The 14333-nt window shown below is 37.8% G+C and overlaps 1 protein-coding gene across 4 annotated transcripts in view; it reads right to left on the bottom strand.

The window, feature by feature from the left end:
• MCTP2 (multiple C2 and transmembrane domain containing 2) overlaps positions 1–14333 on the bottom strand; it is a 242419-nt gene that overhangs the window by 81982 nt on the left and 146104 nt on the right. For all 4 annotated transcript variants that reach the window (XM_047737123.1, XM_047737124.1, XM_047737121.1 and 1 more), the window contains one exon: positions 256–357. In XM_047737123.1, coding sequence (XP_047593079.1) covers positions 256–357 — 102 coding nt within the window. The remainder of the gene's footprint in view (positions 1–255; positions 358–14333) is intronic.

The raw sequence follows: 14333 nt of genomic DNA, 5'->3' as shown, positions 1-14333 counted from the left end.
TTGACATTTGGATGTCCTGGGAATTAAATACCATCATTTCTACTGGCTCAAGGGGATTAATACCAGTTAAAAACTGGATTCTGGATTGTCCCACACTGATTCTAGAGTCGAAGTTCAAAACCCTCTTCTCTCTCTCTAGTGGCAACATGTCTGAAACATTTTACAGGGATTTGAGATTTGAGTCTCACCAGGCTGGTCATCTTTTACTTTAGGTAGAGAGAAGCTGGGAGGTATGGCTGGTCCAGCTAGACTCACCGGGTTATATATGAGGTCCATTTCCAAGTAAATAGCTCCTTTAAAAGCTTGTTCTAAATCTTTATTCTTCAACACGTAGCAATTTGGTTGTCCATCTCGAATCTGTCATAAACAACAGATAAAACACCAAATTTCTAGGGGGCTTAAACTAAACTGGCAAAGCTGAGACCGTAAAAAGCACACGCAGATGAAGCAGATATGCAGCTAATATTAAACCCATCATACATCAACTTTAAATTCTAGAATGCTATTCAACTGATAAGAGGATAAAGTAATAATCAACAGGGTAAAACTGGGTTATTAATGGAAAATCAGTGGTACAAATTATTAGTAGGTCTACATGGGCTTTCCTTCAAAAATCCCAGAGGTTATACATTTTCATTTATTAAACATGATAAATAGTCTACAAAATTCCTGACCAGTACTTCTCAAGATTGCCAAGGTCATGGGAAAAAGGAAAGAGTCGGAAGCTGTCACAGTTCAGAAGACAGAAGGAGATAAGATGATTAAGTGCGATGTGGTAGCCTGGCTTGGATTCCAGAACAGAAAAAAAGACATTAGTGGAAAAACTGGTAATATCCAAATAAAGACCCAAGTTTAGTTAATGGTAATGCCCAATGTCCGTTTTCTTTTTTTAGTTTTGACAAATGTACCATGGCCATGTGAAGAGTTAACATTAGGGGAAACAAGGTGAGGGGTATATAGGAACTCTAGATTATCCCTGCAACTTTCCTATAAACCTAAAATTATCCCAAAATAAAGAGGAAATTAAAATATTTTTAAGAAAGGAATAAAGGAACTGATTTTAAGAAAACAGTGTTTCACAGCCATGGAGCAATGCAAATTAAACCCAGGAGCGTAGCTGAAGGTGAGGTCAACATCCAAAGACATTTACAATGCACAAAACACTGAGAAGTTTTCAAAATAAATAAGTTCCTCTGATAGCTTCTCTCAGCCAGCAGGTCACATCACTTCCACACCCTAATCTGCCCGTGGACCCCAACGCATATGGCATTCCAGAAAAATACCTCCTGTACCATTTTGGAAACGATGTGGGTCCCCTCAAAGCGTTCTCTTTCCAGATTTGAGAGCAGCCATGCTTTTATGAGTTCACAGCTCTCTATGTATTGATTAAACTTCTGTTACTTATAAGAAGCATCCTTGTTTACTCCCAAAGGACACAGGAAAACTTGAACTGACCAAAAGCTCCATTTGGAATTATAATGATTAAAGATTTGAAATAACATAGGAAATTTGAAGGCATGAAATTTGAGCCATATTTTAACTGACTATTGCTGTCACTTCAAGCATTCAGCACAAGTGTTCTTATAAACAGTGGTGGAAATGAGTTGAATAAGTCATGGGGGAAACAGAGCCATTCCACTTTACAAGGGAGAGGTCACCTTCCTTCCCAAAGTCACCCCACCTCTCAGATTGAATAGGTTTTAAACAGAAAGATGGTTTTCCTGGCCAGTGGCTAAGAGGAAGGGGGTGCCCCATAAAGACCTGGTTTCCTTCCTAAACGGTGTCCAAACAGGATTCTGAGCTTCCTCTTTTATCCACAGTCTCACTTAATAAATTGTGGGTGTTAAAGTTGAAAGAAATAAATACAAAAACAGCATGACAATTTGCCATCCTGACTTCAGTCCAGTTTAGCTGTGCCTCAACCCACAGTCATTGTACTGTTATCTTAAAATTTCCATGATTTCTTCAGGGTTAGGAAAGGTCAACAGAAGAACATGAAGTATCAGTAGAAAAAAAATAAATTTTATAGTAATTTTTTTTTGTCTTTGATTTTTTTGGTAAACGATCTTTTCCTCTTTTTCAGTGTCCTAGTATTGTGTCAGCAAAACAGAATCCACCCAGGGACCCTAAATCCGTTATTAAAGCTAGAGATACCGCATAGGCTATCGTGTTGAGTACTTCCATATAATATTATCTTAAAACTTGTCAATTTTAAGTTTACACATTTGTAAAAAGTTTGAAAAATTACAGGAAGAAAAAAAACAAAAGTCCCTATGAACTTCCACAAATATCACAATTCCTTCCCCCGCATAGAAATTAGAAAGGAATTTGGCAGGTATCCTGCCTCAATTTGGATTGAGAATTTATATTCATAAATAAGCCCTTGAAAAAAGTAATTTGAATTTTTGGCCTGCGTGAAACTGTGTTTTACAACCTCACTTGGTATCTATCAAAGTGGTTTGATATTGTATATATAGTATACAGATTTGCTTTTCTTTAAATTACTATATAATATTCAAAATAGGAACTTATTTGTTAACTGTCCAATTGATGAACATTCGATTGACCCCAACTTCTCTGTCTGCTATAAGGAGTATCTTTGGGAAAAGAGAAAGAGGATGGGAAACAGGAAATACCCTACTTTGTTCTGGGATATGTTTAAGTTAAGAGGAGGTCCATGTACTTGAATAGTATTATAATTAAACACTGAAATATTAAACAAAGGGACTATTTTTAGAAGATTTTCATTTTTCACAGTCTTTATGTATCTGAACTTCCAACACAAGAATATAGGAAAAAAAGTTTTGTAACATCTCAACTTGCCAAACCACATGTAAGAGTACCTATAGAACAGGAAAGGAAATCTAACCATATTTTTCCTGTCAAGAGAATTAGGTTTATCATGTATACTTAGAACACAGAAAATCACCTCTGGCCATTTATGATTATAAAACCTCTGTTAAGTAGCAGGACAGTTAAAACACAGCCAAAAGAAAATTTAGAGCAAAGAATCTATATATACTTTCATCTTTCAGGTATGAGATAGTCACTTAAATTAAGACCGAAACTTGATTTTTAGGTCTCTGCTGATCAAAGCAAAAAGGAATGATACAATTTTCGATCTGTGACAAAGGGAGGTCTCTAAGTTCATCTGAAGAGTCTTCTTGAATTGACATTTGGGATGATTTAGTTTCACTCCGAGATAAGGGTCATTGAATAAAATAATAGACAATGTCTTTAACCTGTTACAAGAAAATTTTTCAGATTGACTTATCACACACATTTTTGCATGCCTGCCTACTCACAGAAGAGCACAGATATTAGGCAGTTGTTTGGGGAAGGTACCTCTGCAGAACAGTAATATAGATCCAATATCATTAGAAATCTAATTCAACAATCAGGGAAATGGTCATTTGCATGTTCCTTTCTTTTCATGAAAAATGTATCTATCACAAAGCTTTTAGAAAGCACGTGCTAACAGTTAATTTCTGGGTAAATGAGCCCGCCAATGCAAGAGTACAGGAAGTCTGTTCCTGAGTAATGATTCAGGATTCTGGAGCCAGAAGACAAGTTACAGAGAAGACAGTCTCGTTTAGATTTTAATCTGACCTGAAATCATCTTTAAACTATTCAACTTCTTTTTCTACTTAAAGGAATTTTAAATCTTCTTAAATATACTTTAGCATCATAAATATGATTAACTTTTTAAAAGTTGAGTGAATAAAATAATTTTTTAAAAGATTTTATTTATTTGACAGAGAGAGAGAGAGATCACAAGTAGGCAGAGAGGCAGGCAGACAGAGGAGGAAGCAGGCTCAGTGCTGAGCAGAGAGCCCGATGCGGGGCCCGATCCCAGGACCCTGAGATCATGACCTGAGCCGAAGGCAGCGGCTTAACCCACTGAACCACCCAGGCGCCCCTAAAATAATTTTTTAATCAAAAAGATACTACAATCATTTTTTAGAAGACAGGATTTTTTAAAATCTGTGTATAACAGAAGTTGGTTATGTGGAATAGGGAACAAAATTGTTTTCTCGTTTCAAGCTCTCTTTAAAGAATTATTATTATGCTTTGCTATAAATTTCCTTATGACCAATTACCAACTGATGCAATAGAAAAGTTAATCAGAATCAATATGCATGAATAAATCCATCAATTGGTTTAGGGAGGGAAGATACATATTTAGGAGCAAAACCAAACTAAAGTGTCCTACTGATACCCCCAGCTTGACCCTCATGTGAAAGAGTGGAGGACATTTGGGTATAAACAAGCATGCCGCTTATCAGACACTTTTCTTTCCATGCACAGGGGTAAATACTTGAACGTGACAACATCACGATTCAACAGTTGGTCCCAGATGATGCACATACAAAATGACTCTCCAATAAAATGTGAAGAGGACAGACATGAGACTGGGTAAGAAAAAATAAATACTCTTTACTTGGAAGGGATTCACATTCATATCCCTACTTGGAAGCAGGCCTGCTTCCAATGCCATGAGTTGCAAACAGCATGGGAAATTACAAAGCCCACAAGGTTATCATTTGCCTGGACATAAAGTCAACCACCAGCCAGTGGAGATGGTATTGAATTCATTAGCCAGACCCTCTCCACGTATACCCTACCCCTCCTCCTTGCTGAGGCCATCCATTCCAACCAAAACCTAGCTCTGAACCTTGGAAATGGCAGAAAACATTTGTGTTCTCAGCATTTATCACTTCCTCTCTAAAATATAAGCTATTTTACAAAATTAATATATATTAATTATAAGAATTGTGTAAAATTTATAAAAAATGTTTAAGAATAGAGTTTTTATGTTACATTTTTTTAAACAAGTAAACATGAATCTCTAGTTTTTAATGTACATTTGTATTTGCTTATCTTGTGAAAACAGGATCAGAGTGTACTGGATAAAATTAGGGACTCCAGAGGCAGATGAACTGAGTTTAAATTCTGACTCTGCCTCAGATGGGCTGAAAAACTTTGGACAAGTTACATAACTCCCTCCGGTTGGTCAGTTTCCTAATCTGTAAAATGTGAATAATAAAATGATAACGTATCTCAGAGGTTGCCATGAAATAATCAGCAGAAAGCAGTAAAGAACAGCGACAAGCAGAAATTGCTTGTTAAATAAAATCTTTTAGTCATATTAACTTATATACTTTTTAATCACTTGTCTTTTAGATTTAAAAAAAAAAAAAAAGAAAGACAGAGGAAACATTCCCCATTGTAATAACCAATTCTGGTACATAATATGGAATAGTTCTTCATCTTATGAAGATTATATAATGAACTTAACCAATCCTTCAATTTTTAACCATAAACACTGTGTTCATTTTATACATAGCTAACTGTGTGTCCATGATGCATCCCCCAAAATAAATTCCTAGAGGTGGAAAGGTTGAGTCACAGGATATACCCATTCTTGTGGTTTGGGCCAAGAATTGCCAGTAAGCTCTCCTAAAATGTGATATTAATTTCTACTCCTAGGCTCAATGAATAAGCCTGTCCATTTCCTTGCAACTTTGCCAACTGCAGGCATTTTATTTAATATATAGCAATTTCATAGGAAGAAAATGGCCTCAGGATGTTTTAATATGTGTGTGTGGTTTTTTTTTTTTTTTTTTTTTCCCTCCAACTAATGAGACTGAACATTGTCTTTCGTATGTTTATTAACTGTGGGCCATGGTAGGACTGGGAAGCCAGACTTAGATTCAATTCCCATTTCTGGCATTTAGCATCTGTGTGGCCATGAGTAATTACTGTATCTCTCCCAGGCTCAGTTGCCTCTCTAAAACAGACACCTAGCATATAAATGCTCAGAGATATGTGTAGATTAAATTTTAATCCATTTTATCAAAGTGCCTTCTAACAAGGCTCGTACCAAGTCACGTTCCCTCCAACAACATTGGAGCGGGTCCCTCGTTTGTCATCACTGGTAAAGAAAAATCTTTACCCTATTTGTTAATCCAACTGCTTAAAGTGATTTGATCATTTACGTTATTACCACAAGGATGATGGAGATGATAAATTACACTGTAAGTCAGTACTGTGTGCTACTATCCTCACTTCACAGTCCTCAAACCATTTAAATCCTTACCACAGACTCTAAGGCAGACATTATCATTATCTTCATTCCATCAAGGAAGAAAGAGACAGAGAGGTTAAGTAACCTGTCAATAATCACACAGCCAATTAGAAGACAACACTGGGGGCCACCCAGGTGGTCTGGCTCCATCCTCTGCACTTTTAAGGACCATGATCACTACTGAGCAAGCAGGAGCCATTCATACGTTTATTAGCTAGTTGGATTTCCACCTGTTTGAATTAACTTTTCTGTTAGATTGATTTGTCTCTTCCTTACAGACTAAAACACAAAAACCTTCTATGTTAGTGATATTATCTATTGGTTTCTACATTGCCAGTATTTCTGACCTTGTGTTTTAATTTACAATGGCAATTTCTGTTGTTACCATGTTGCCATCTTCAGATTATTTTTTTCTTTCTCATTCCTGGTTTTCATGATGTTTATATAAGCCTTCCCCATCATTTTAACAGTTTTATTTAGGAAGTTTGTTCCAAGTGTTTGATCTTTAATTCATGGCAAAATCGTGACTATGTTTGATGTACCACACTGATGCATTTTTCCCTGATGAGTAAGCAACTGACTTTCCCAGAATCCCTTTTAAGGTGATCACTTCACTTACCCTTTTCCATCGTCTTTCTTTCATGTCTTTTTGTACAGTTCTAGAACTGTCCTCACATAGGTCTTAAGCATTATAGTTGTTCTTGTTTCCTGATGTTAGATTCTTTAATGCTTTAAGTGTTTTGAGTGTTTTCCTATTGGGTAAGGCCACTGATTTTTTATTTCCCTAATTTTGATCTTGCTTACACCTCACTGACCTTTATTTCAAGATGCTGTTTATTAATTTCCTTTATATTTATGTATAGATGATAGCTGACATCAGATAGCTAATATTATTTTCATTAAAATATAAATGGTATATTATTAATAATATATAACACATATTGTTAATGTAATTAATAACATAAAAATATTTCTTATATTTTTACATTGGCTGGGTCTGACACAAAAGCTTATTTTAATTTGTAAACCTAGAACTTCATTAAATTTGAAATCTCTCTAATTGTTCAATAGTAAGTCTGAGATTTGTGGTGATTTTGATAGATCACTGCAGTATTCACCAAACACTAATTTATTAGACTACTTTTTTCATCATCAAGAAAGGATGTTAAATTTTATCAAGTGCCCCTTTCACTTTATTGAAATTGCCAAGTTTTTTTCCTCCCTTAATGTATTAATAATATAAATCACACAATTACATTTCTTAATGTGCTTTCATGGTCTTCCATGAAAGGTACATGATTTCTTTTTTAAAATCTGTGTTTTTTTATATCAGAATTCTTCTAGTCTCACAATCAATTCACAAATTTTCTGTTTTCTTTTATGTCCTTAATCCATTTCAGTAATGTAAGAATGCCTGGGCCCTTAAGGTTTTATAAAACTTGCTCATTAAACAATTTGAACCTGCTCTTTTCTTATTTGGAGGAAAGGATGCAGGGAGAAAAGAGTGGAATTACTTGATGATTTTTTTTCCTGATATTTCAGTACCTGATATTCATGTTTTTCTAATTGTAATTTTTTTTAAGATTTTATTTATTTATTTGACAGAGAGAGAGATCACAAGTAGGCAGAGAGGCAGGCAAAGAGAGAAGAGGAAGCAGGCTCCCCGCGGAGCAGAGAGCAGGATGTGGGGCTCGATCCCAGGACCCTGGGATCATGACCTGAGCTGAAGGCAGAGGCTTAACCCACTGAGCCACGCAGGTGCCCCTCTAATTGTATTTTAAACATAATTTTTCTTGCTATTTTTACACATTGTTTTTTTCCAAATTGGGAGCTGTATTGTATGTATAGTAACCCGGGGAGATCTTAAGTCTCAGTAACACCCACATTCCCTCAAGATATATCCCTATTGAAGTTTTTTCCCAGACTCTTCAGTAAAATTTAGTTATGTTTTTCATAGTGATCCCCATATATCTTATTTCCTTATTCTTCACAATAAATGCTTTACTTTTTCTCATTAGCCTTGTAACTGGCCTCTCCATTTCACCGGATTTTAGAGAAAATCATACTTGGGTTTATCAGATATACAGTTCCCATATTACCTACATTTTTGTTCTTTTTTTAATCTTCATAAATTCCTCTCTAGCTTTCCTAATTTTACTTAGTGTATCTTTTGTTGTGATGTTTAATTGATTTTCAGCCTTTGGTGCTCAATTATAAAAGCATTCAAAGTAAGGATTTCCTCTGAATAATACTTCTGGCCCTTATCCACAGTTTGTATGATAGTATTTCACTGCTAATTTCTAAAAAGTCTGTAACTGTAGTTTTGGTATCTCCATTAGCTACCTGAGACTTTTTTCTTTCACCAACTGTTTTGATACTTGTTTCTTTTTTGTTACTAATTTATATTAATATTTATCAACACAATATAAATTATGATCACAATATAGTTTCTGCCTTTTGGGGATCTTCTGAGGCATTTGTGAGCCCAAGACATGATCAAAACTGAAGCCCACAGGTATTTGAATAGAATATTCTATGTATTTATATATGTGTACATATACTACATTAGATCAAACTTACTGTTTATTCTCTAAAATTTGAGAGTCGCTGCTTTAGTAGGCCAAAACTTCATCCGACAACTTGCTGGAAAAAAAGCACTTTCCAGGGTCTCATCCCCAGAAATTTAGTAGCTGTGGGATGGTGTACATGAACTTTAACTCTCAGCAACAACTTCATGGAATTTGGACTTTCAAACAATTGGGCCTTTAAGAAACCCCACTTGACAGCCTTATTTTTTTGTTTCTGATATTTTTTAAGCTGCAAAGATAATATGATGGTTTTGTGTTTCTAAGCTGGTAATCTTTTCTTGTATTTCAAATTTTTTGAAGACTTATTTATTTATCAGAGAGAGAGGGAGAGGGAGAGAGCACAAGCAGGGGGAGCAGCAGGCAGAGGAAGAAGCAGGCTTCCTGCTGAGCAGAGAGCCCAATGCGGGACTCGATTCCAGGACCCTGGGTTCATGACCTGAGCCAAAGGCTGATGCTTAACGACTGAGCCACCCAGGCGTCTCTCTTGTATTTCAAATATTTTTAATGCATATATGCACTTCTATGGGAAACTATTCACATAAAGATTCATGTCTGCTCTAAGTTTATTGGTAATGAAATCGTTTTGCGAAATAACCTCCTCTGTATGTTTCTGACTTCCCACTTATATGTAGGAGTAATACTTTTGCCCATCCATTTCTGTTTTACCACAATTGAGGCACCTCAAAGCAGCAGCCGCTAGATTTTACTCTTTTACTCAATGTAAGAGGTTTTTCCATTTAATAGAAAAGTTTAACCCATTCAGCATTTGCTCAGACTTATACTTGCTACCTTCTTGTACCAAGACATCAGAGGGAATCCACGCAGTATTCCTTCTCCCTTAGCCTGTCCATCCTAACCAAATCCATCCACCATATATGCTACATATGGTTCATGGTAATTCCAGCATGTGAAAGGTCCCCTTTCCTAGTTTCCAGGCCCATGGACGAATTTGCCTCATTTTATCTTTTTTTCCTTTATTTCAAAGGACATATTGGAGCAGGAGCAGGCAGGGAAGAGAGTCGAATGTTTGTTTTAGCCATTTTAAAATTTTTAAGTGGCTATACATCCATAAATATTAAAGTAAAATATAAACATAATTTGTTTTAATGGCCAAAATTTCAGCACGAACTTTAAAAAAAAAATATGATCGTGAAAATGTGTCCATTACAATATTCAAAACCTATCACAGGTGAAACGGGGCAAACACTTAATTGAAAATGCAAATGAAGATGTGTATGGACATTTATTTGGTACAAGCCATTATAGAAAATTTGTCCCATAAAACTAATTAAGTGAAGCTGTTCCTCTGCACGTGGATTCACAGAGGACGCGAAGGGCTGTGTGAAGCCTGTGCTTCTGATCAGGAACTCACCTGCCCTTGGCCTGGCTTGCGCAGGAGGTCTCAAACTTGAATCAAAAGGCAGGACCTCGGGGCACCTGGGTGGCTCAGGGGGTTAAAGCCTCTGCCTTCAGCTCAGGTCATGATCTCAGGGTTCTGGGATTGAGCCCCACATGGGGCTCTCTGCTCAGCAGGGAGCCTGCTTCCCTTCCTCTCTCTCTGCCTGCCTCTCTGCCTACTTGTGATCTCTATCTGTCAAATAAATAAATAAAATCTTAAAAAAAAAAAAGGTAGGACCTCAAAAAAAAAAAAAAAAGGTAGGACCTCCTTTTGATTCAAAGTCATCAAAAAAGACAACTTTTTTCTTAGGTATTAGGAAATCACAATCAATAGAGAGAGACACTTTCCCTGTTTTACAGAAAGCTGATTTTCAAAGTCTTTCTATATGGGGCCATTCCATAATTTCTGAGATGATAAACATACGTCTGCCTAAAAAGAAACGTCCTGGAGGAGAAGAACCCAGATTGATTTCCAGGACAAAAAATTAGACTTCTTAACTGACAATAGATGTGTTTAAATAAATCTAAGGGAATCGGATAATATTTCAGAGGTAGTGTCTATGTAAATATCTTAAAACACTAAAATATGTTTACTGTTTTCCAATGCACACTTATGTTACTGATTAGAAGATATTTGGAGTTATGTGGAAATGGGCAAAAATTAGAAGTCTTCAGATGATAATCCAGGCCAGATGTAATTTTCTATTGTTTTTAATCGTGAGTGACAAGTTTTACATATCTATATAGCCCTTGTTTTTTAAAGATTTTATTTATTTGAGAGAGAGTAGAGAGAGAGAGACAGAAAGCACAAGCAGGAAGGGAGAGAGGAAGAAGCAGACTCCCCACTCAGCAGAGAGCCCAATGTTGGACTCGATCCTAGGACCCCAGGATCATGATCTGAGCCAAAACCAAGAGCCAGACCTATAACCAACTGAGCCACTGATGTGCCCCCTCTATATTTTACTATTTACCCACTATTTACCCACTATTTACCCACTATTTTACTAAAAAACTTGGACAGAAATTAAATACATGGAAGGATGACCAAGTGGCCTGGATTCTTACAATGCTGTATTATTTGAGCATATGTAAATGCTTTGAACAATTCACTGCATTAACAGATATACTGATTTTACAACATGGATTTTAAATGAGCCAATCGTCAGCCAGCACATTCACCCTGCTTTAAAAGACACAGTGAATTTAGATCAGGCTTTTCATTTAACAGGCTGAAAGGCACTTAGCACATTATCATTTTAAGACAGATTAAAAGTTAAAGTACATTCAATACTTTATACTTAGATATTTTGAAATGTAGCTTGCATTTTCTCTGAAAGTGTAAATCAAGTTTTAGTTTATGACTTGATTAAAGAAAATGTACTCTTGCAAAAAAGAAATTCATACTCTTCTCCAAGAAATACAATTTTTGTTTTTAAATAGAAAAGAAAGGGGCGCCTGGGTGGCTCAGTGGGTTAAACCTCTGTCTTCAGCTCAGGTCATGATCTCAGGGACCTGGGATCGAGCCCCGCATCGGGGTCTCTGCTCAGTGGAGAGCCTGCTTCCTCCTCTCCCTCTCTCTGCCTGCCTCTCTGCCTACTTGCAATCTCTGTCTGTCAAATAAATAAAATCTTTAAAATAAATAAATAAATAAATAAATAAAATAAATAGAAAAGAAGGCATTATTGAAACTATTTCATATCCTATAAAGGCAACAGAGAAGCACTGGCTATTCCATTTTTATAATTCTCCCTCATATGAAAAAAGCAGAGAAATCAGACCATCTCCTACGAGGCATAAAACTTGAAATATAAGAGTTCTCTCTTTGACGAGTTTCAACCAATCCCTCCAGGAAAAGTCTCTCTCCCTCTGTAACTTCCTTCATACTACAGCCAAAACTTTCTTCCTAGTAGACAGCTCTGAGATCTCCATCCCAGGCTAAAAGCCTTCCGGTTCTCCTTGCTAATAGAATAAGCCCCAGCCTCCCTCAATCCTTCTTGAGCAGCCCTCCGTCCTCCCTCTCCATTCTCCCTGCTCACCCTGAGCACCAGGCAACAAAAGCTCCTCTTTGCTTCCAGAAGGTGGCCTTTCTCTTACCCCCTGCTTCTCCACGCCTCCTCTACCCTCTGCTTGGAATGGCCTTCTTTCTTTACCTCACCCACCAGTCATGATCAACACCAGGTCCCCTCTAGGCCAGTTCAAACTCCCCACTTCAAGTCTTCCTAAAATTAAATCCATTCCTCCTGCTCTATGTTTTCTTTTTCCTTTTATGTAACACTTGATATTTCTGATCTTGCATAAGCCCAGAGAACGAACTGGTGGATGCTACAGGGGAGGGAAGTGAGGGATGGGCAAGTGGATGGAGGGAGTGGGAGGTCATTGCTTCTGGTTACAGAGGAGTTAAGTCATGGGAATGTAAGGTACAGCATAGGGATTATAGTCAATGGTACCGTAACCATGCCATCTGGTGACAGGTGGTAGCTACATGTGTTAGCACAACATAACACAGACTTGTTGCATCCCTGTATTGTCCACCCATATGATATTCTATGTCAACTGTACTTCAATTAAGAAAAAAAGCATTTCAGGTCTTCTGTGTTCATTCCACAGGCATCACCCAAGATATGCAAGTCTTCAACTCTGTGTCCTACCTGTCCACACTTTATCGCATTGAGACCAGTGGTTGCGTGAAGAACATCTTGGTTCTTCCTTTTGGCCTCATTTCTACTGAACAGGGGCTCACCGTGGCAGGAAAGCATCCATTTAAGGAGCCCAGCTTGGACATGAAACTGCCTACTTCCAGCCTCTACTACGTCCCAGCGCCAGGACCCTCGTGCACCTTAGCTCCCTCTTTTGTAAACAGCCATGATACTAAAGCATGCCGAATAAGGTTTTCGGAAAATTAATGATTTCACATGTGATACATGCTTCACCTAGGGCTGGTTAGTGAAGCACGATGCAACAGATATTAAATAAAGACAAAAAAAAAAAAAAAAGCCAGATCTAAATAAATGTGAAAACATACTCTCTAAATCACAAGTTGGAATTACTCGAAAACGGAATGATCGGTGATCTAATGAACAACTGAAAACCTGCCTCTTACGGATACTGAGGATTATGGCATTTTTTCTATCATACTTATAACTACATTTTAGGTAGAGGGGCCCCCCGAGCCCCTCATGAGAACGTGGCTCAGGCCACACTGCCTTTAGGCTTTGTGTGGTAGAGAACGGTCAGAGCTGGATTTATTTCTCTGTGTGCCACAGCCCTTTCATGTTAGAAACAGAGAGCATAGACCAAATCAAGTACTCCCTGCCTTGACACTTTCCTGTGGATCCCCATCAACGCTAAGAGCAAGCCAAAGTCCTTCAAACGTTCAGACTGGCAGCGTCTTACAGCTTTCCCATGACACTTCGTCCCTGTGTCCTTCCTTATTCCACATTTGTGATTGCCCCCTCCAACCCCTCCAGGAGACTCCATTCCATCCACACTGTCCACTCCAATATGTCTGGGACTAGACATTCAGGGTACTGCCTTAGAGCCTTGGAACATGGAAGCAGTCCTGCCTGGAACCGTTTCCCCAGATAGCCACAGGGTTTTCTTTCTCACCTCCTTAAGTTCTCATTCAAATGCCCCCTGGAGTGAGGTCCTTCCTGGGCAACCCACAGAGAAGTGCACCCCTTCCCTGGACATAATCTTGGAGCTTTGCTTTCTACAGGGTACCTTTCACCATCTAACATGCTGTCTTGCTTTTTGTGGGTTTCTTTGTTTGTTTTGTATACTGACTACTACAACCCAAAGGTAAGTTCTGAGAGAAGATAACTTCACCGCTGTCACTGTTAGAGCTAAACTAAAACTAAACTAAACTAAACCTAAAACGATGAGCAATCCCTGGCATAAAGCAGACACTCAATAAATACTCCTCAAACAAATGAATGTATAGATCGTGGACACATTATCAGCAACCAGAATAAAGTTAAGGGGGTCGGGGGCTCTTTGCATTTAAATGAAAATTTTCATAGAATCATTCTACCCTGCATCTTGAAAGATAAAATGCAAAAACGGCACTAACTTGGGTCAGTGGTTCTCCACCAGGAGTGATTTTGCCCCTCCTTGGAACATTGGCAAGGTCTGCAGACATCTTTGACTGTCACTACAGTGATGGGTGGATGGGTCCTTCTGACATCTATTGGGTAGAAGTCAGGGATCTGCTAAACATCCCACAGAGCACAGGACAGCGCCCCACAACAAAGCATGATCCA

The sequence above is a fragment of the Lutra lutra genome, chromosome 7, assembly GCF_902655055.1.
Source record: "Lutra lutra chromosome 7, mLutLut1.2, whole genome shotgun sequence".
NCBI classification, from domain to species: domain Eukaryota; kingdom Metazoa; phylum Chordata; class Mammalia; order Carnivora; family Mustelidae; genus Lutra; species Lutra lutra.
Note: the sequence above shows the minus strand (reverse complement) of the source record. Positions and strands in the feature narration are given on the sequence as shown.